General features: G+C 31.2%; 6 protein-coding genes across 7 annotated transcripts in view; 3 read left to right on the forward strand and 3 right to left on the reverse strand.

Moving 5' to 3' along the window:
• Window positions 1–237: 237 nt before the first annotated feature.
• On the forward strand, window positions 238–1,421 carry LOC108732104 (uncharacterized). The gene is made up of 2 exons (XM_018462749.1): window positions 238–306; window positions 689–1,421. Exon 2 carries the CDS (start codon window positions 710–712, stop codon window positions 1,376–1,378), a length of 669 nt encoding a protein of 222 aa, XP_018318251.1. The 5' UTR covers window positions 238–306; window positions 689–709; the 3' UTR covers window positions 1,379–1,421.
• Window positions 1,422–2,421: 1,000 nt separating this feature from the next.
• Window positions 2,422–3,969, reverse strand: kin17 (kin17 DNA and RNA binding protein). The gene is made up of 3 exons (XM_018462725.1): window positions 3,948–3,969; window positions 3,298–3,751; window positions 2,422–3,202 (listed from the first exon to the last, which is right to left on the reverse strand). The coding sequence occupies exons 2-3, from the start codon at window positions 3,701–3,703 to the stop codon at window positions 2,436–2,438; spliced, it is 1,173 nt and encodes a 390-aa protein (XP_018318227.1). The 5' UTR covers window positions 3,704–3,751; window positions 3,948–3,969; the 3' UTR covers window positions 2,422–2,435.
• A 274-nt stretch (window positions 3,970–4,243) lies between these two features.
• On the forward strand, window positions 4,244–5,358 carry LOC108732072 (Ribosomal protein L35). The gene is made up of 3 exons (XM_018462703.1): window positions 4,244–4,316; window positions 4,691–4,827; window positions 5,082–5,358. The coding sequence occupies exons 1-3, from the start codon at window positions 4,314–4,316 to the stop codon at window positions 5,311–5,313; spliced, it is 372 nt and encodes a 123-aa protein (XP_018318205.1). The 5' UTR covers window positions 4,244–4,313; the 3' UTR covers window positions 5,314–5,358.
• Window positions 5,359–5,463: 105 nt separating this feature from the next.
• On the reverse strand, window positions 5,464–10,220 carry LOC108731949 (golgin subfamily A member 2). Its single transcript, XM_018462518.1, has 13 exons — window positions 10,058–10,220; window positions 9,702–9,794; window positions 9,053–9,607; window positions 8,647–8,842; window positions 8,354–8,519; window positions 8,122–8,263; window positions 7,869–8,048; window positions 7,586–7,804; window positions 7,329–7,514; window positions 6,947–7,198; window positions 6,481–6,805; window positions 6,053–6,253; window positions 5,464–5,857 (listed from the first exon to the last, which is right to left on the reverse strand). The coding sequence occupies exons 1-13, from the start codon at window positions 10,100–10,102 to the stop codon at window positions 5,664–5,666; spliced, it is 2,754 nt and encodes a 917-aa protein (XP_018318020.1). The 5' UTR covers window positions 10,103–10,220; the 3' UTR covers window positions 5,464–5,663.
• Window positions 10,221–10,610: 390 nt separating this feature from the next.
• On the forward strand, window positions 10,611–14,044 carry LOC108720556 (FK506-binding protein 15). Its single transcript, XM_018444641.1, has 12 exons — window positions 10,611–10,690; window positions 11,058–11,210; window positions 11,316–11,835; window positions 11,903–12,109; window positions 12,203–12,238; window positions 12,318–12,500; window positions 12,582–12,761; window positions 12,820–13,036; window positions 13,143–13,378; window positions 13,452–13,586; window positions 13,654–13,854; window positions 13,942–14,044. The coding sequence occupies exons 1-12, from the start codon at window positions 10,611–10,613 to the stop codon at window positions 14,011–14,013; spliced, it is 2,220 nt and encodes a 739-aa protein (XP_018300143.1). The 3' UTR covers window positions 14,014–14,044.
• A 678-nt stretch (window positions 14,045–14,722) lies between these two features.
• mbo (nuclear pore complex protein Nup88) overlaps window positions 14,723–21,587 on the reverse strand; it is a 69,283-nt gene continuing 62,418 nt past the window's right edge. Inside the window, exons 3-12 of one of the 2 annotated variants that reach the window (XM_018444652.1) lie at window positions 19,008–19,121; window positions 18,316–18,502; window positions 17,645–17,745; window positions 17,289–17,481; window positions 16,952–17,112; window positions 16,667–16,743; window positions 16,140–16,384; window positions 15,541–15,651; window positions 15,141–15,367; window positions 14,723–14,981 (exon numbers count right to left, since the gene is read on the reverse strand). In XM_018444652.1, the coding sequence (XP_018300154.1) occupies window positions 14,723–14,981; window positions 15,141–15,367; window positions 15,541–15,651; window positions 16,140–16,384; window positions 16,667–16,743; window positions 16,952–17,112; window positions 17,289–17,481; window positions 17,645–17,745; window positions 18,316–18,502; window positions 19,008–19,121 (1,675 nt within the window). The remainder of the gene's footprint in view (window positions 14,982–15,140; window positions 15,368–15,540; window positions 15,652–16,139; window positions 16,385–16,666; window positions 16,744–16,951; window positions 17,113–17,288; window positions 17,482–17,644; window positions 17,746–18,315; window positions 18,503–19,007; window positions 19,122–21,587) is intronic. The other variant, XM_018444658.1, reaches the window with a different exon arrangement.

The raw sequence follows: 21,587 nt of genomic DNA on the forward strand, positions 1-21,587 counted from the left end.
AGACTGCGGAATAGAGAATGCGTCATTGAAGCAACCAATCAGCACTATTCCGAATAGCGCTGAATAGCGCTGATTGGTTGCTTCAATGACGCATTCTCCATTCCGCAGTCTTTTTCCGCACCGTGTGATTTCACCGTACGTAGCTATGTATACGACTACGACTTAACCTAGTTTTGATGAAGTATATTGTAATGTTTCACACGGTGTGATTTTATCAATAATTAACTACTTCAATTAAAAGCTTTGAAGCATATTAAAAATTTTGTCGCGAAGAATATTTTATGTCGAAGAATATTTACCAAAAGAGTAAGGACCTTAATTAACAATTAAATTGTATTTGTTATGATTGAGTTAAGTAATTGAGTTGAATTTATTGCTTAATTGTAATATTTAAGTATTGTAGAGTATTATAGTATATTTGTATTTTTATTTACATTATTTTGTTCTTAAAGACAGCTTTTTACTATATATTTGCTGTTGTAAAGTAGTGTATATAGTTATTATATAAGTATATTTTTAAAAGAAATTAGTGCAGTATATTTTAAGTGAAATAATTAATAATTACATATATATTACATTATTTAATAAATTTAATATGATATAATTAATCTAATACAGTTTAATAAGTCTAGGCAGTCATTTTTCCTTTGATGATTATTCATACATGTTTTAATATTTGATGTTACAGGATTGTTTGTAAGTCACAAAAATGGCTTATCTTTTGAATAAGACTTCCATTTTATGTCGACCTGTTTTTCACAAGAATATAATTTCTGGTCCTATTAATAAAAACACTCTTGTGAAAAGTTATGAACATCTTACTAATAAGACAAATACCTGGGCAGAGAAAAAATATAAACTTAAGGACAATATAAGCAATGGTTACAAACTTATATATAGGGAACAATTAACTATGAATATGCTAATTACTTCAACATATTATGTTGGTTGGATAAGTTTTGCTCTTAGTCTGTATACTCTGGGATATTTCATCTATATGAAACCACCAGTACTGAAAGGAGTAAAAAATGTATTATCTGAAGAAAAATTAACATTAAAGCCTATGAATAATTTGGAAAGATTATTGTTGATACTTGCTAGTTTTACTCTATCGATCATACTCATAGTAGGCAGCAAAACAATTCCGTTTCGAATTTATTATAATTCTGCAGATAAAATATACAAGGCTGTGTTTGTAAAGGGAATATTAGGCAAAACACAAATGGAAACTTTTGGTGAAGGTACCGTTATTCCTGTATTTAATCGTAAAAATCAAGCAGACTTTCTTTTTAACATCAATGGCCGTATTGTAATACTTGATAAAGAATGTTTCCCAGTGCAAAGTGTACGTGAGCGAATGATTCGCAAAACCAAGTAGATCTATATATGTATTATATTTATATACCATTGCATTCTGTATATATATCACACAGTGATACTCGTCAATGATATTGTTTTCCTTTTACATCAAACATGTGATTGTGAACAAAATCAAGCTAATTAATATATCAATATGTAAACAATTTTTTATGAAATAATATACATATATATAAAATTAGAACTATCATGCTTTTATTTTTTGTTTCAATTTTTTAAATAGAGATAATTTGTACTATATACTGTATGAATTCTGTACATTGTAACAGTAAATATTTATTTTAATTTCCTTAAATTTCTTTTTTAGATAAAAATATAAATTTGTATGTACATTTTTATACTGTATGTATACATGTAGTAAATAAATTTACTACACATACACATGCAATATATAAAAGCATTCAGAAGAGAAAAATATCGTAATTCGTGGATACATATGAAATAAATAATAATTGATGTTTTTGTTTTATTTAAGACGTATAATAACATAAAAAAGAGGGATAGATAGATATATACACATACAAAATCAATATTTAATCGAAAAAAAACATAAGACATTTAAAAATTCTGATATATTCTTACAAAGGATAATATACATTTATATATACACTTATTTCTTAAGTAAGACTATGTTTTATTTTTTACATTTCTTAATTTAACAAGAGATTGATACTTATCAAATTTAAAAAAACAATCATTTCAGACTTTTAAATTATAGCATTTTATTTGTGTGGACGATTTCCAATTCTCCTAATTTTACATATATATTTACACTGTACAAACACTGATATGTAATAAAATGTAATTGTGTGATAATATTCAATAAAAAGTTTGCCTTAAATGGACGTTTTACGAAAAATTGTTTCCCAGGAATTGCATGTAAAATTTATATCACATTATGTAAAGTAATATAAATTATATTATTTTATGATATATGCTTTATGTACAAGCTTGACATTTCTTATTTAGCTGTTAAATTTGTACACAGGTGCTCTTACACTGAACAATGCTAAAATATAATATCTTTTTCCTAGTATTTTTTTCCACACAATTATTTTTCAATCTGTATACTTGCATACTTGTTCATATGGCAGTTTCTTCAAAATTTGCTTGTCTTTTTCGAGTTCAACGTCTATGCTATAGTGCTCTATATGTAATTTCTTCACTATTGCTCTCATACCTTTATGTTTTCCCCAAAGAATCAGAACTTCTTTACCTATCGCGGGAATTACTGTCTCTAAATATTCTTGATCCAGTCGTATAATATGTCCGTTAACTTCTTCCGGTGACTTCAGCTTTACTTTACCAACGAAACCGTTTGTTCCAATTGATTGAACAACGCCTTTAGCTTTGTAATATTTGTCGCCTAGACTCTTCGTGGTTACTTTAACCATTAAACCTTCCTTAAGCCAACCTTCAGTTGCAGAAGGATCATTACTTTTTAATTTCTTGACAGATTCTGTCTTATTGTCATCATTGGATCTTTTGAGTTTTTCGTTTTTCTCATCGATTGATTTGCTTGATTTACTCTGGTTATCTTCACTTTTTATCTTCTCCTGCTTTATTTCAAGAACAGGAAGCAATTTTGGTTTTGGTTTTAGTTTTATGTCGAGGATCAAGGGTGCATCATTCTCAGGACGCATCAATGGTGTTTTAGATGTCTCACCTTCCTCATCCTTCGTATCCTGTTTTGCTCTTTCTATTTGCTTGTCAATAAAATCCATCAGTCGTTCTTCATCGTCTTTGTCCATTTTTTCTTTCTTTGCTTTTCTTTCCTGTGCTGCAAGTGTCTCAGGATCCCTATCGATATATGTTATATACCAGCCTGAAATATAAAACATTTTTTTTAATCTAAAATTTTATCGATAGATAAATCTATAATTGTCAATAATTATAAATAAATTTTGACAATATATAAACCTTTTTCAGTTTCGTCAACAACACACTGTCCAGTACGTCCAAGCCATTTTACAAATGCAGTCAAAGTGAGCCACTGAGTCGCATTCATGTGTATATGTCCTCTGTCGGCAATGTACTCTTGGTATACTCGATTCGCTGGTACTCGTCTGGTGCCAAATTGTCTCTTCAATAGATTCAGATATCCCTGTGAAAATTCTCGTGAGAATTGATCCATATATCGATGCGCGTTTTCTGCGAACAGCAATAGCTGACGATGATGCGACTCCGACATTGTGTGACATTTGAATCCATTTTCATCCCGACACTGTTTCTGACACATTTGACAATACCATCTTAACTTCTGCAATCCTTTTGCCTTGATTTTATTAGCAATATATTTTGGTGTGCCTACTTCATGCTTTCCCATTTTTATGTTCTACTCTTAGCAGTTTTTTTCTCAGAGAGAGATTGAAACCTATAATAGGATTATAAATCGAGTAACAATTAGTATTATAGTTTATTTTAAAATCTAATTCAATCATAAATTAAAAAAAATATATAATGATAATTTGTTTATAACAGTTACAAGTATTATTTACAGGTTAGAAGTAAAAATAAGGAAAATTCAGCATTTTTATCACATTTTTTTTATCTTAGCATATTGAACTTACAAGTTATTTTCAAAAACTGCCCGAAACTGCCAGAATATTTTCTTATTCAGCATGAAAATTTTTTAAAACTGTCAGTAAAGAAAATTGATAATTCCAACAAATTTTTACTAGAACGCATTCAGTAGATCCAATCGCAACCATATGACGTCACGTTTTCATTGGCTTCAATCTGATTTGTTGAGTCAAAAAGGAAAAACCAATCACATTCGATTACTATTTTAGTCGTCCTGTGATCGTGGACCCATTGATTTTAGGGATACGTAGTTTAATGTTGGTCATTCTGCTTTCGTTAGCTCCCTCTTTTATCCCTTTCATGATCGACATCGTCCATGTTTCTTTTCCTTATTGAAAGAAAGCTGATCCAAGATGGTTAGTGAGGACATGAAATTATAATCCGAATTTATTTATAACATCAATGGTTAATATGCTCCGATTATTTGATGAAAATTGTGTTATTGCCACGGTCTAATCGGTGGCTTGTGAATATTTCCGAATTTTACTGGCATGATAGATTTATATCACATAACCTTGTGTCATCGAACACGAAGCGTCACAATTGTCAAGTTATAAATTGGACGGAAAATAAAAGGAATATTTTTTGCATTGCAATTTATATCTGAGCAAATAAAACAATTAATATTACAATCAGATTCATAACGACAATTCGTAACGCGTGTAGTCATTTTGTTTTAGACAGTATACAACATGTGAATGTACTTAACATGTATATTGAATTGTTCTAGGCAAAAGTGAAGTGTTCTGAATTAAGGACCAAAGATAAGCGGGAGCTGATGAAGCAGCTCGAGCAGCTCAAAACAGAATTGACCACTCTACGAGTGGCCAAAGTGACTGGAGGAGCTGCATCAAAACTGTCCAAGATGTAAGTTTTGTAATTCTTATAATTCATTACAAATGTCTTCATAGTCCTTCAAATTATGTAAATAATTTATAAAATGATAAATATGTATTTGTTTTTTTTGTTTTGATATCTATACTTTATTTCATTTAAGATATTAAGAAACTTTGAAGTCTATTGAGAAATTTGTTGATATATATCATTCTGTATGCATATGTTGAAATTAATTTTAATCTGTAATGTTTCTATGTATTTTTCTATTTGTCATTTTATTTTAGTCGTGTCGTGAGGAAGGCTATTGCACGAGTGTATATTATTATGCACCAGAAGCAAAAGGGAAACCTTCGCTTACTTTACAAAAATAAAAAATACAAGCCCCTTGACTTGAGGCCCAAGAAAACGAGGGCTATACGTCGTGTTCTTACTCCCTACCAAGCCAGCAGAAAAACGCTGAAGGAGATACGCAAACGTTCTACATACCCACAGAGAAAATATGCTTTGAAAGCATAGTATGTACATTTATAATTACTATTCAAAATAAAAATTTCATTAAAATATTGAGTGTTTATTTGCGACAAAATATTGATATTGATATTCACAATCTGTTAGCCTTTTGATAGCTAGGTGCGAGAGAAAACAAAAATTCTATCTGCAAAATTATTCAAGGCACTGTATATTTATAAAATAACTCCCTTCAGATAAAAATCTTACGTCCGTACTTTTACAAGAGATAAATACAGAAGTTTTAGAAAAGTCTAAGAACTCTATATACAAGTATTATTATTCTACATGACTAATTTATATTTATATTATATTATAATTTAGTTATAACAAAGATTAAACAAATTTATTATTCATGATTACACGGTAATGAGCCTTCCGGAGCACCATGGACATGGATGAAAATTAGGTTCTATAATACATGTATCTTTACAGTCTTTGATTTCTGTGAGAAGATCAAGAATATCTGATGTAGTTTTATCTTCGATCAATGGTAGCTCTGCATTGTCTTGCTTTTCATTTTCAGGTAGCGTAGGAGTATCGGCATTTGTATCTGTAAAGAGAATACAATCATATATATATATATATATATACACTTTCATTCTATATATCATATTAATTGTAACAAAAAAATAGATTATAATTAAATCTTTATTTAAAATATAGCCTTCACTCATTTTCGTTCAATTTATTAAAAAATTTTAAAGGAAGTAACACTAAAGAAAATATTAAATATAGGTAAATTTACCTTTATGACAATTCATTTCTGTGGAATTTATTAGTGTTTCGGGATGTTTTTTAAACAAATCAGTAACTAATACTTTTAATTTATGCAACTGTTCCTGTTGTTGATTACGTTGCTCTACTAATTGACGGAAGGTTTGCTCTCTTTCCTTCCATCTTTCTCCTAGAATTGCTCGTTGCTTTTGATATAAAGTTATATATTCTCCTGTGTGTATAAATATATACGCGTTATTAGATTTTTAAAAATAAAGAATTCAAATGTGTATGTGTATACATATGTTATGTGAAAGTAAAGGATAAAACAATAATTTGTATATAATTAAATTTAAGATTAAAATTAACTATTAAAATAATTATAGTTAAAAAAAAATTAGGAGTAAAAAAAGTATATATAGGACAAAAGTTTATATAATCGAAAATAGTATAACTTACCTATAGTTTCTGTTTCACCTTGGAGCTGGAGAACAAGATGTTCTAATTTCTGTTTCTCATCAGTTAATTCAGCGACCTTTTCCATTGTTTCCTTAAATCTGTTTTCTAATTTTGTAATAGGCCTAAAATTGTCTGAAATATTTTTATCTTCTGGCAGTGATGAGTTTTGCATTGTTATATCATTACAATTTTGCTCATTCTTTGTTACAGGATGATCTCCATTAACGTTTTCAACTTCTCTGGACAAATATGTCTCTTGTTGTACTTTATTCTCTAATTCTTTTGCGAGGTCGTCATTCTCACTTTTCAAATCTTCAATATAAATCTGTAATATATAAATTACGATTTATTAAATAAAATTATGTTAAATAATGAAATCGTGGATTGCATTCTCTCATGTAAAAAACATATATGACGATTATAAATTAATTAAAATTATTAAATTACTAAATAGTTCACAAGTTACCAAAGCATTTTGTAATTCTTGTTGTAATGTTCGGGCATCGTGAGACTGTGCTTGATAATGCTGCATTTGATCTGCAATTTGAGCATTTTGCAGTTTTTCTTTCTCTAATTCTATTAAAAGTGTTTCCTTTTCTTTTAATTTTTCTATTAGATTATCCATTTCCATCTCGACAGTATTCAATCTTGCATTTAATTTTCGGCCAATATTTCGTTCAGCTTGAAGCTGTTCTGTTAAATCCAACTTAGCATTACTCTAAAAAGAAAACAATTATATATAAGTTAAAACTAAATAAATTTTTGTAATAAATAGAAGTATTATAAATTTTTTTAAGTCAAAATATATAACATTAGATCGATGTATGTTATATAACTATACCACTCACAAGAGTAACAAAAGCATTTTCCATTTCAGTTAATTGTTCCTTTAATTGTTGATTTTGTGAAACAGCTCTAGATGCACCAAGTTTTTCGCTTTCAAGAACCTGTACTAATTTTGCTACATCAGTTCCATCATCTTTCATATCTCGTAATTCCTGTATTTCTTTTGTTAACATTTCAATCTCCGCATCCTAAAAATTATCTTGTGTCAATATTTTTCTATTAAGTTCCTGAATTGTTATTTTTTAATACTTATTTTTACCCTTTCATATAACGCGATATAAAGGTTTTTATGTTGTGCAGTCAGATCCTCTATGTTTTTCATCAAATTAGTTATTTCATCATTATGATCTTGCGATGGAAGTACGGCTTCACTTTTCTCTCTTTCATGCTGTAATTGTTGTTCTAAATCCGATAAACGTCGTATGTAACTTTTCTCTCGACTTTCTAAATCACTGATTATTTTCTTTCCGCTTTCAACCTGCAATTACTCAATATAAAATGACTACTTTTATGAACAGAGTTATGTAAATATTTATATGTACCTCATTAAATAATTTTGCTTGCTGTGCATCTAACTGTCGTACATAATTTTGATATTGTTTACTGGCTTCGTCCTTCTCGTTATTCACTAGTTTCAAAGTTTCTCTCATTTGAGCCAACTGTTGTTCTAGTACTGTTACAGTTTGATGCTGGGACTCTAACGTTTGCGATGTATCAGTTAACTATAACCAATTTATTTACATTAGTTTTAAGATAAAACGATTGTAATTTTCAACAAAAATCGTAAAAAATTACCTGTTGTATCCTTAATTCATTTAAGGAAAGTAAGGCTGCTTTCTCTTGGAATTCTTGTTGCAGAGTAATAAATTCGGTGTTCTTTAAATTTAATTTTTGTTTTAATTCTGATGTTTCCAATTCTAAATCTTCCTTTTCTTTTCTATAGACGAAAATGATTATTCGATTATTTTGCATGATACATATTTAAAGCCATACATTTATTAAAATTAAATGGCTTCAATATAAATACCTGAGTTCGTAATAATTCTTCTCGAGTTCATCATAGACTTGTTGCACTTGTTGAGCGTTTTTCTGAGTGTCAGTAGAATTACTTCGTGTTTGAGTTAACTCTTTTTCAAGCTCGTTAATACGAAGCTGGCTGTGTTTTAATTTTCCGCTCATCTCCTCTATCTCCTCTAAACAGCAGAGATTCAATTGTGACAATGAGAACATAACATTTTCCGAATTTGATATTCCAATATTGTCAGAACAAATTTTGCGTTTTTTCCGAGATTTTATATGCAAATTATAATAAATAATAACCTGAATTCTGTTTTGCAGTCTTCTGGCTCTGTGCCAAAGCTGCTGTGAGTTCTGCCTTTTCTGCTATCAGGATACCAGTAGTCTGCGCGTGGACTTGCAACTGCTCCTTCAGAGGATTTATCTCGCGAACAAGTTTAGCTTCAAACTCAGAATCTTTTGTAGCTAAAATTCCTTCCAATTCGGCCACTCTGCTGTGCTATTGTTTTGCAGACAACAACGAAATTAGAGATCCAGTATCCTGTACTTTGATTATGTAACTTTTAACGACAGTTTGGTATCATTATGTTGTCGATGCGCAACTTTTTTACCATATAAAATATCTGCGTGACGATAACAGTACAAAACTGTCATTAAGTTACAGAATCGCAATGCACGAGCTGCATACAGTGTCATAAAATATACTCACATAACGACTAACTTGAATGTGTAAGTCATTTACAAGTTGTTTCTGTTCCTCCAAACATGAACTTAAAAATTGATTTCGACACTTTAGATCAAAATCAAGTGAACTTGGTGGTTCACTGTGATCTGTATCATCTGTAAGAACATGAGCAACTTCCGAGGCCATTTCTAACAAATATTCTTTCTGCACCATTGATGGTCCATTAGATGCTGTAATGTTCAAGTTATATTTCTCATCATTTCCCATATATTGTGAATCTGATTGAAGACGCGAATACATGATGTCTTTATTGCCACTTTCGTGTAATACGGCAGTTTCCGGATAATTTTCCAAGGTGGGAAAACTCTTTTCTGTTATCTCACTATTACTTGTTGTTACTTTAGTTTCAATCATATCTGGTAAGTTATTAGCATCGTCAAAGTGATTTGTTACATTTTCTTCTTTATGCATAATATCTGTACTACATATATGTTTCTCATATTGTTTTTCTGCATCTTCATTCTGTTTCTTTTGATTATAGAGTTTGTCCACTTCTGCAGTTTGGCAATTTGTTTGGCACTGTCAAAAACATTGTTTAAACATTATACTTCAAAAATACATATTATATTTTAACAGAAACATATAAATTTCTATATTGTTACAGAATAATTACCTGTGATATGGATTCATCTATAACATTTAAATCTTGCTGTTTATTCAAGGTTTCTTGCACTTGCAATTTTTTTTGCAGTTGGAATTCCTTCAGCTGTAACAACAGTCACAACTTTATTCAAATCCGCTGTAAGATTTTACTATGCTAAAAATTTAATGCCAACACTTTTTAATAAAATATGTTAACAATGTGCATTCTAACAGCTTATAACATTTACTGTAATGACTTGGTAATGCAATTATCATAATTATCGATAAAGAGCATTTCGCATCAAGATTGTATTTGTATTGGAGCGCATTATTTAACATATATATGATAATTATTGACGTGACAGCTGGTTCCAAATGTAGAATTACCTTCTTCTTAGCAGCTAACAGCTTCTCTGTCTTACTCATATTCATTGCAATAATTTTCGTAGTGAAGGGCTCGTTAAGGATTACGTCGAGTACAAAACCTCAGGAAACACTTTACATTGTCGAAAATAGCGGCAGGGTATTGCGTGACGACGATGACAACGACGTCGTCTAGTCAGCTAAAAAGGGTTATGTCACGTCTACGTGTACCACATAGTGCCACACCTGTTCCTTGTCGCTGCACCGAAACTGCACTGATACTTTCTATCTCACTTTATCAAACTGGAAATATATATCTATTTTATTTTAAAGTGCAACGAGTGTAAACTAGTTCAGTTACGAAGTACAGACATGTGTCACGCGCAGCTTGTATCGTGTCACGTGACTTGAGTGAAAAGGCCTAGAAGTGGAGTAGTGATATGCCTGGATTTTATATGGAATGTATGATAGTGAATGTAATGTGTTGTGAATGCAATTTGAACGAGATGTCATCAAGACGTGCCGCTTCGTTCGCATGCGATTAAGAAGCGCATTAATCACGTAATTTCCCACAATTATGAGCGCGCAGAATCAGTTGCCAAATCTAGATAAGATCTTCCGAGATGACGACGAGCCTGATTTCGTACCATCGGGAGGGTGCGTATCATTCGTATATTATTGAATATGACTCGCTAAGTGCTAGTATAAGTCTGTTGATTAAGTGATAATTTGTTTCGAGATTAGTAGATTGTCTATTTTTTCTTCTAAAACTTAAACATACATTTGTTTTTATATAGATATTAAAATACAATGAAACAATTGAAGTGAACAGTGTTAAGTTGTTTTAATTAGTTCTAATTAATTAATTTTAATTTTTATAGCTTTTATCGGAATTATTCTACAAATGTTTCTTGTATAATTATTTTATAAGCAAACGAAGCTGAGTTTGTTTTTGTCTATTCTAATAATTTTTGTTTTGCCTTGTATTTATCAGATGATATAATTAAATATCTTGTATTTTCAGGTCTAATCTGGCTGCCATTTTTGGACAACAACCGAAGCTCGAGCCTTCTGTTAAACAAGTACCTAAGAAGAGTACTCGATATAACATACAGCAAATTGTACCATCTTCCAAGACAGAAATATTGACAGCTAAAGCTGTACACGCTTTTAAATTGTAATTTCATTAAACTGTTAAGAGAAAGAATAAAATTATCTCTCTCTCTATAATCTTATTTATTTTATAATAATGAGTACTAAATGAAATATAATTGAATTTTAGGCAAAATGGCCAATATGCTTGTATCGGAAAGGTTGGTATGGCCTTGACAGGCAATGTAGTAACAAGAGTATATCAGATAATTTTGTACAAGACTAAGCAAGAATATATATCTGTCACCACAGTGACACGTGATTTTGTGTATACTGTACAAACGAATAACTACGCTAGTTATTATGATAACAACAAAGAAAATTGGTCAATTTTATTTGAGAAACATGAGCATTACCTAGAGTTTGCAATAGAAGTGGGACTAGCACGCTATTTTGCGTTGCAAGAGAAAGGAGAGAATGTAATCTATCAAGATTTAATGCCAAGCGATAAAGATGTGATCGCGAAAGAGGGAGATGACATATGCATCAAATATTTCGTGGGGACTGAGATTATACAACCTTTTAAAACAAACTTCGCAATGTCGCAGACAATGACTGTGGAAATATCGACGGATGAAAATTGGGAGAGGATTCTTCTGGGCAGCGGCAAGGGACTGAAAACAGTTCTATTTTTACCGCCTAGCAAACAGGTAATTGACCAAATTTTTATGGAATGACATATGCAACAATGTTGTCTGCATTAAAAATTTTACATAGATTAGTTTAGGTCCTGGATTTCCTAAAGAGAGAGATATTATGCTGATAATCGAGATAACCGATATACGGGTACAGGAAGAAAATTCATCGATACCCAAAAATTTAACGAGTGGAAACCCAGCCATAATATCGAGAATGGCTAAAATGGGTCAGTCCATCTTACCAAAAATGCCTCTACCTTCCACTACTGATTCCGAAGATACTGAGGTGCTCATATTAATATTTTTATATTTCTATTAATAGAAATATCGAATATTTATGATATTGTTCAAATTTAAAAGAAGCAATATCGTTTTGCAGGATGATTTACCTCATACATCTCCTCGTCATAAGAAGGTTAGATACAATTTCCAAATTTCTCCGTGGAAATAAAATCTTTATTTTATTAAAATAAATATATTGTATGTTCTGTTAGATCGAACAATCAGAAGGAACTTTGCAAAAGAAGAATTCATCCTTCGTATCATCAGATGAAAAAGAGGCCATTCAGAAAGCTGTGGAGCCTAAAATTGGAGTGCCTTCTGTAGATTCTAGTACTTATAAGCCATTAGTTTCTGCGCAACCATTAACACCACAATGGACTCCATCATATTTTGCTGTACGATTTAATATATGTCGTTTTATACTTAATAAATTTATCAATGCGAGACATGATTATAAAAGACAATTAAAATTACAGGGACATTACGTAACGATGGATAATCAGATGTATCCTGTATCGCAGACTGTAAATCGTGCAATACCAGCTGCTCTGGATCCCGCAATGAATATGTTGCTATCGGAAACGAGAATAGCGAACGCAGAAATACGAATGGGGATGTCCAAAATATCTGATAATGTTCAGAAATTATTGGATAAGGTATGCATATCGATAAGAGGATGAGATTGCGTTGATTATAAAATTGTTACGTATGTAGTTCCATGTACTTGAGCTTCAAAATGCGACAACTCCTACGAACGATAAAGCAACTTTAGATGCTTCTTGGAAAATGCTATTAGCATTTAATGCATCTCAAACAGGAATAAAAGTCGACGAATTATCAAAAAATACTGATAAAGATATGTCAGATGGAAAGATTCAGGAGGCACAGAGCAAAATAAGTTCTTTAGAAAATGATTTAAAACAATCAAAAGGTAATAATCATCTGAGATAATATATTTTGAATAATAACATTGTTATATTAGAATATAATTTATGCATGTTTAATACCTATTCAATTATCAAAGCATGTTATTACAGAGGAAAAAGAATCATTGCTTCAAATTAATGAAAATCTGAGTAAGAAGCTTCAAGAATTGGAAACAAGACTAACCGATACAAATGACGAGTTGAAGAGAACCAAAGAAGCCTTAGAAGTAGCTAAAGATACAATTGCACAGTGTAAAGAAGAAAATATTAGTTTAGAAAATAGACTTTCTAAATATCATAGAGAGCACGTTCTTCAAGCCGATACAACATCTTGCAAACAGAAAGATGTAATGATCGTATTTTTTAATTGCAAATTTTATTCTTTATCAACTCAATATATATTATTCATCTATTTTGCAGATTGAGAAGAAAAATAAAGAAATTAAGCAAATAATGAACAAAACATACCATACATTATCAGAAAAACTTGCGGATGAATCACGTTCTGAACTATCTTTTGATTATGTAAAATCAACTATTGCAAACACAATAAAGGTACGAGATATGTAAAACAAGTACTTAACATGGTATTACTTTTCTAATCTAAAATTTTTATGCATAGCATATCACTTTGCAAGTACTATATGAAGATCCCGACGAAGAAGATAGAGAATCTAAAGCAATTAAAGATGTGAATTCCACAAGTATTAAAACTATTGACCATCAACAGATTGAGGAACCAACAATTGAGAAATCAATATTAAACCCAAACAATGACAGTGATTTCTCAATAAAATGTACGAAAACTTCACGATCTACTACGGTAATGACTTTATTTCCATACTTTTAAAAAAAAAAAAGTATGCATGTTTCTATGAAAATAAATTTTTGAAATCTCTTTTCATCCTAGATCATGCCTATATTTGAAAACGAACCGCCACCTGTTCCACTTGAGGGCATTGATGAAGTTGATAGCGAGTGATTGATTAATTTTGATTTTTTAATTTATTTCATCCTGCAAAAAGTTATTTCATAAAATGTTTCTTATTTTTAGTATTAGTTGCATGTAATAATGTATATTCTCAATATACATATTCTAATTATTGCGCTATTTCTAATAATTTCTAGATAAATGATGAAACTTTTTGTACATTTTAATAAAGAAGATATTTTTATTATAAATATATTTATATTGCATATATATACACATATACATGAGACATTTTATTTTGGCGCATATATTCTAATAAAATGTGTGCATTCAGAACGACAACCGCTCACTGAGCGTTCTGAATGTACCCAATGATTAAATATAAGAAAAATAATTAATTAAATATAAGAACTTATAATATCAATTCGAAATTTTAAAGACAGACTTACAAAAAATTATTAAACAGATAAAGGAATTTTTTTATTGTAAAATAAAATTTTTGTAAAATAAAATTTAAAATCACTAATTACAATTTAGACAATATTTGCTATTACTGTTTACTAATATATGAAAGACTAATTTCTGCTTTAATTTGTTTTACCTGATCTACCAAATTTTTTATGTTTTTCGCCCTGTAAAAGAAAAAAGAATATATCATACTAAGCAACTAATATATGATAATAATACACTAACAATAAGTTTATGTTTGTTAATCAATCTGCATTTGTAAAATTAGAGATTTCGAATTATTGATTTACAATTATACATACATATGAGAAAGATTCTCTTTTGCCGCTTCTTCTTGATTGTGTGTGAAAACAATTTCTTTCCTATTTTCATTGACTTCGGTACCATTTATGTGAACAGTCTGTTGAGCAGATTTTTTCTTCAGCTGTTCAAGTCGGATCTGCATGTCATGTATCTTCATATCCATTTTTTTCAATTCTTCCGCCTCTGCTCGCTCAATAGAAGTCATTAAAGGTTCTTTATAATTTACCAATCTTAGAACTTCTTCTGCTCTGAAAACATGGAATGTAATTTGCATTTTATTTTTTCTTCACAATGTTTAAAGAATTATTTTTTCTTTTCCCATACGATATTTAATAAATTATGTTGTATCTATCATTTATTTAACCTGATACTGAGGGAAAATTGTTTTGAAGTAATTAAACACTCACCTACGAGCCAATTCTTTTTGTTTATCATTAATATCTTCGTATCGTTCAGCTAAACGTTCGGCGGTCTGTCGTAATTCTTTTTTCGTCTCCATCAAGGTGTCGAGTTCTTTTAATAGATGGCTTTTCAAAGCCTTCAAAGCACGAACTTTCTTGCTAATTTCTTCCCGAACTTTATCGTGTCGGACAAAGTGTTGAGTACGAAAGATATTTGTGGCGTGATACAACAACTGAAATACAAAAAAAGAAACGTGTTTTCGATTATTATTAGAGTACAATTCTGCTCTGTAGTTCCTTTTTTATTTTTATACACAAATAAAAAGTTTTAGACATTTATATTGATTTCTAAGTAAAAAAATTAGCATTACTTTAATTATTTGTAACGTTTTCTATTTATGCTTACCTCTAGGGATTCGCTTAAGGACATCGAACGGGATCCTATCTTAGTTATCGGTTGTGATACATCACGTCTCAGTAATTTCTTGATGTATACGTCGAATGGTTCCTTATTCACCTTAAAAAAATCAATACATATTTTTTTACTAGACTACTTTAACTAAATAATTAATTACTTTCTTGCTTCATCCTAAAAGAATTGTGTGGAAATCTGAGCAAGAAAGCTAAAAAGGTTTGAGAATAGAAAAATAAAATAAAAATAAAATATAAGAAAAATAATATAATAAAAAAAAATTATCTCGATACGAAAGCATTGATATTCGAATCAGATTATACTATAACATTTATAATATAATAATATGTATAGAATTTAAAGAATGACGAATGGCTCTATGTGATAGCAGTATATTCGTATTTAGATTCTAGGTTTGACCCTGATCGTTATCCTATGTATGCTTCGATTTAATTAATTTAATTAAACAAATTAATTTGGAAAGTAATGGTTATGAAAGAATAATAGATGAATAGTATACTACTCGTTTCGATAACATCGTCATTCATTTAATATTCATAATTAAACGTTATTCATTTAATATTCACAATTACCTTTTTCGCAGTATTCATGACCGGTTCTAGCTGTTCAATTCTTGGAAGATAATAAAGGTCTATAACCGAGAGATCGATGACAACGCCTGTGTGTAGCAAAGCGATTAGAACACAAGGCTCTTGGAGGAGACCAAAACCTAATATCGGTGTAGCTTCATTTATATTTGTGTGTTTGGTTCTCGTGGAAAACAGGTATTGTAAAATCGATTGATTTAATAACGATGGTAGATAATTCCCGCTATTATCTAAGAAAAGAAATAAAATGTTTGTTAGAATATTTAACAAAGACAGAAAATCAATTTCAATATTTTTCTCTTATTCTTCGATTTTGATTTTTACTCTTAATAAGAAAATTAACTTAATTTTGATCAATTTTTTATTAGATATATGTGCAAAAAATAAAAAAAAATTGTTTATTCAAATTCACACAAGAATATTTTTATGGTTTTATAATAAAGCTCCCAAAGTAGCAGATACTAATTTTCCTTCTATACTCTTTCCTCTTTGCATAACACAAATATACTTGCCATGTATTAATTCCTCCAGTTGAGAAACCATCGGTAAACTCACCATATGAATCCCAGCATTGTGAGAGCAAAAATATCTAATACAATTAAGTATTGATAAAGTCAATTTTGTTTAATCAATAATCAAGTGCAATGTGGATTGCTTTAGAAATATCGCTCTTTTCGTCATAAAAAGAAAGGAATCAATTTTTAATTGATGATCAATCAAATTTTGACTAAATTATGGCGAGAAAAGTTGCGATAGTTCTGAAACATCTCATATGCATGTTTTTTTCGACTAATAACCTCGATTTGTTGCCCTTATCGCAGTGAAGGTGAATGGGACAATTATATTTCTTATCGTCATCTGTAAAGAGAAGACCCAGTTCCAGTTCGACGCATTCGTAAACGTAAAGTGCATCGTCCGGCGTGTGAAGACTATAGTTTGAACCATATTGCGACCAAGTCTGGGAGAAGAGGGAGAAATAATTTTTACATTCATTCTTTTCTTAAATAATTATTTTTGTAAAAAATTTATCTTCACGTTTTCGATTAACAATATAGAAAGAGTAGCAAAAAAAGTCCGCGTGATATATATCCCATGAAATACAAAGAGTTCTGCAATATTTATTATATGTCATACCTTTCTGTCGTCGTCATCGTCGTCCAATATTTCGCGCAGCAGTATCGCGTGATAAATCTTTCCGGTGCACATGGCGACGACCACTATCGGCGGGGTAGTTTGCAAGCACATGATAGAGCATGAATCTATCCCGTAATTATCATCGGTCGACGGATACATGGACAGCGAACCCAATACCACTGGATTCTCGCAGCTGACAACAGTTAAAGCCACAATCAAATAGGAAAATAGGCGCTATTGTTGACATAAGTGAAAACAATTCTGAGATAATTAATAGTGTAAACTCTTCTGCTAAAAATTAGGCAAGAGACCATGCGCTTAATTTTTTTTTATTTATAAAAATATTTTGTTCATACTTCTCTAATAAAACGTTTCCACGAACAATTAGTACTTCGCCGTTTCCACGGAGCACCAAGATCGGCCATTCGATCTGATTCCAATCTATTGTTTCTTTTATCTGAAAGTTATTAGAAATATTTCACAATAGCACTAATATTAACAGTACGTCATAATAACAAATTAAGAGTAATACTAATATAATAATAAATTATGTAAAAATCAATTTATCAATTTATTTTGTAAAAATCAAAAGACAGATAAAAAGCTATCGTCGATTTTAGAAGTAAGATTTGCTTTTAGTGTAATTAAATAAACTTTGAATTTGAAAGTGTTTATATTTTGAACGAATCGTTGTAACAATGTGTTCATTTTGGATTTTCAAATTATAGCTCTATCCAATTATTATTGAAAATTTTGAATGTTGCGATCAGGATAAGAATTTTAAAAATGGAATGTGTTGTTTTGAGTTCGCAAATTTATGATAAAACTCGTTAAACAACAATTGTGTAAGAAAATAAAATTTTATATTTGTAACATGTATCTAGCAAATTTGACGCGTTATTTTTTTACAATTGATCAAAAAGAAAATCATTAACAAACAGATAATTAAAATACGTTATGTATGATTGAAACAAGTATCTTAGAGAGGAAATATATTGTTTAGAATCACAAAGTTGTGGGCTTGTACCTCGTCAGTGTTCTTGTCGACGAACATTTCTGGTTTCCTCAGAGTAGAAGTGGCGAAATCGAAATCCACTGCAGTTTCGCCGAGGGAAGTAAAATCCGGGATCTTCGAAGGCGAGTTCGATGGTGCGCGGCCGACTTTCCAGCATTTTACGAGTCTTGGTGCATCGCCCAGGTCGCATTCATATAAACTGCGGTGAAGTTAAGTGTAGCTTAAGGTCAGTCCAACGACATTTTTAAAGACTCTTCGGCGTGTCGCGTAAAGCCCTCTAAAGTTTAGTTTTGCATAAACGTTTCCCGTACTTTTAAAGTCTAACGCGAGGAAGAGCTAAAGAAGGCGAATTCGAGTTATAAGTTATGTCACGCAGTTTTTCAGGAGTTTCGTCGTTTTCTGTAATTATAGTAGTATCCCCAACAGATGGAAAGGATGCTTTTCTTGCGGTTGAAAAGTGAGATATTTTCATCTTAACGTGTTATATATATATATATAGACGCTCGATTGACCGAAGATTTCGACTGATTCGTGCTAATAAGTAATTATGCAAGTATGTAATTCGATTAAGTAATTAATGCAATTCAAATTAAAGACGTTTCAGTTGAATAATTCCATTCAGACACTTTTCTTAATTATTAAAAAGAATCAATTATGTAAGTTAAAATAAAGTCACAAATAGCACACTTTTTATATTTAATTACCGGAAAGAATTTTCAGATGTCAAAACCAGTAGATGTGAGTCGTTCGTAGAACCTGGATGCCATCGCGTTCGTTGAATCTCCGTGGTTGCCCCAAAGTCGCCGAAATTATGATTCCTGTGATCAGAAAATACAAATAACAGGATACAAACTCCGGTTTGAGATATAACGTCCACTTTAATTATTCTGATAAATTCATAAATTATGAATTAAATAATAATTTAATACAAATAATATAATATTATAATAGTTAATAATATAGAAGCGGCAATTAAAGTTTTCAGCAAAAAAATATCAATAAGATATCTTGAATTTCTTAACTATATTTAATACAGTCAAATATAATAATTAATATAGTATATTAATCGTTCATTCGCGACTAATTAAATAATAATCACTAAAGATATAAAAAAATTAAATTTCATAATGTAATGTGTAATGCGCAGCAATTACAATACATTATACGATACAATATATGATACATTATATTTCCTTATAATTTATTTAAATAATGATTCGTTATGCATGATTGAAACAAAAGGAACGTGGACGAAGTTCTATAAATGTGAGACATCGATCCAAGCTGGAGTCGCGCCTAAGCAAGGAGAGGCGCGTTCGGCCGCGCGGATGAGCATTAATGGTTTTATAATCTAATGAATTTTTAGGTTGAGCATCGAGAAGGACGAGCGGAAAATCCAGATAGGTTTTTCCCCGGGATTTATTACCGAGAAAGAAAAGATGAGAGAAACGGGGAGGATAGCACCCGTCGCTTATCTCCCGTTTGTCGGCGCCTTCCGACCGATGACCAACAAACCAAGAGTCAAATTTACAGATTTATCCGCGTAAAGATAACGATGATTATTTGACTCCGAGAAAATATATTCAAATCTCGAATAGATTCCATTCTCTTTGTTTTCATATCTCAGCTCTTTTCACTTTATTTTCAAGGAATCTTTCCAGAAAAGTTATTTTAGGTCTCTATATATAAGTTTCGCGAAGCTTTTTTATATGAAAGATGCTAGAATGTTGATATCCTCAAATCTATTATTCTTAAAATGCTGTTATCGTCTCTACGTTATCTGGATGATTTTTTGGATTGAGTGACTGTTTAGTCTTTCTTCGGAAGACAACTACGCTTCGTTTAGTTATAATCTTGATGCACAGAGTTCATAATCGTTTGCGCTCTACGTGAACGTTATTATTTAATTCGTCTATTTATGAAAAAAAGTTACGAAATTCGTCTCGGAATCTTAAATGAGAGCGGACGAGCGACGCGACGGCCGCAGCGGAAGCGGCAGTGACTTAAACGCAATAACGAGTAATACGCAGGGAAGTTTCTGGAATAAAATGATACGACACCGTGTAAGATCTACTTTGAAGTCAGGACCGTGCCGTTCTTTGTACAAATTGCGAGAAAAGCGCAGCGCAAAAAGCCCGTCCACCGCCACCGGGGTTAATACGTTTACGTAGGAAAATTATTTTTAATTTTTCTAGACGTGCCTTGGACGAGAGAGAGAGAGAGAGAGAGAGAGAGAGAGAGAGAGAGAGATGGACAGAGGTGAGGTCGGGACATGAGGGTGTGGCAGAATGCGCGGTACTGCCGTGTAAGAATTTCTTAATTAGATTCGAGCAGCTGCGTGGTCTTTCATTCTTTTGTTTTCGACGAAAAATTTCCGGTAAATCGCGATGGCGGTGCCCGAATCCGGCCACGCTCGTGACAAGGAATTTGCACTTTATTAAGTATTTTTATCGATTTAAACTTCGCATATCGCTTTGATATTTTTTCTTTGTCGCTTCAACAAAGCAGCGTTCTGCATATATCATTGTTCGAAAACAAATTAATTTCTTAATTTATTTAGATTTATTGATTTTAATATAAAAATTCGAGTCGAATAAAAAAAAAAAGTATAAAAATTGATATCTCTTCTACCTTAATTAAATATTTAAAAGCCGATTGTTAAAAATCGAATGTATGTTGTCGTTTACTTCAATTTTTAACTTGAAATTTTTTAACAGATGACAAAGCGGTACTTTAGGAAAAGGTAGAAACATAATAAAGTATTATTGATTGTATACATTTTTATCCATTTACACTGCCTTCATAAAAAATACATAATATTACGATCTTAGATAACAATATGCCTATTTCATTTAATATAAATGATCAGAAAATGGATATTTATGATATGCTCTCTTCAAAAATCTTTTTTCGGTGCCAGCGTCAACGAATATCGAATACATAACGGGGGTTGCAAGCACCCTTAAATGCGTTGGTCCTGTTGCCATTCATTTTATTTAGGAATATTCAACGCCATCGAACGCGGAGCATCTCCGCGGGTAATCAAGACAGCTTAATACCTATCAGAATACGCGCTTGGCCACGCGTGCGAAGGGGTAGGCATAAATTCTGATAATTCCGAAATTGTGACAGAACGAAGAAAAATTCCCGGGAGAGGTCGCGGTGAAAAGTGCGAATAAATCGTTGCGTATGCCTTTGTCAACGAAACGGTGGCGAGTCGGGCGGACACAGGAGGGTTGGAGTCGCGAGGGTGAGAGTCACTACCACCAACCACCACCACCATC

The sequence above is a fragment of the Mycetomoellerius zeteki genome, unplaced genomic scaffold, assembly GCF_001594055.1.
Source record: "Mycetomoellerius zeteki isolate Tzet28-1 unplaced genomic scaffold, Tzet1.0 scaffold102, whole genome shotgun sequence".
Lineage (NCBI taxonomy): Eukaryota > Metazoa > Arthropoda > Insecta > Hymenoptera > Formicidae > Mycetomoellerius > Mycetomoellerius zeteki.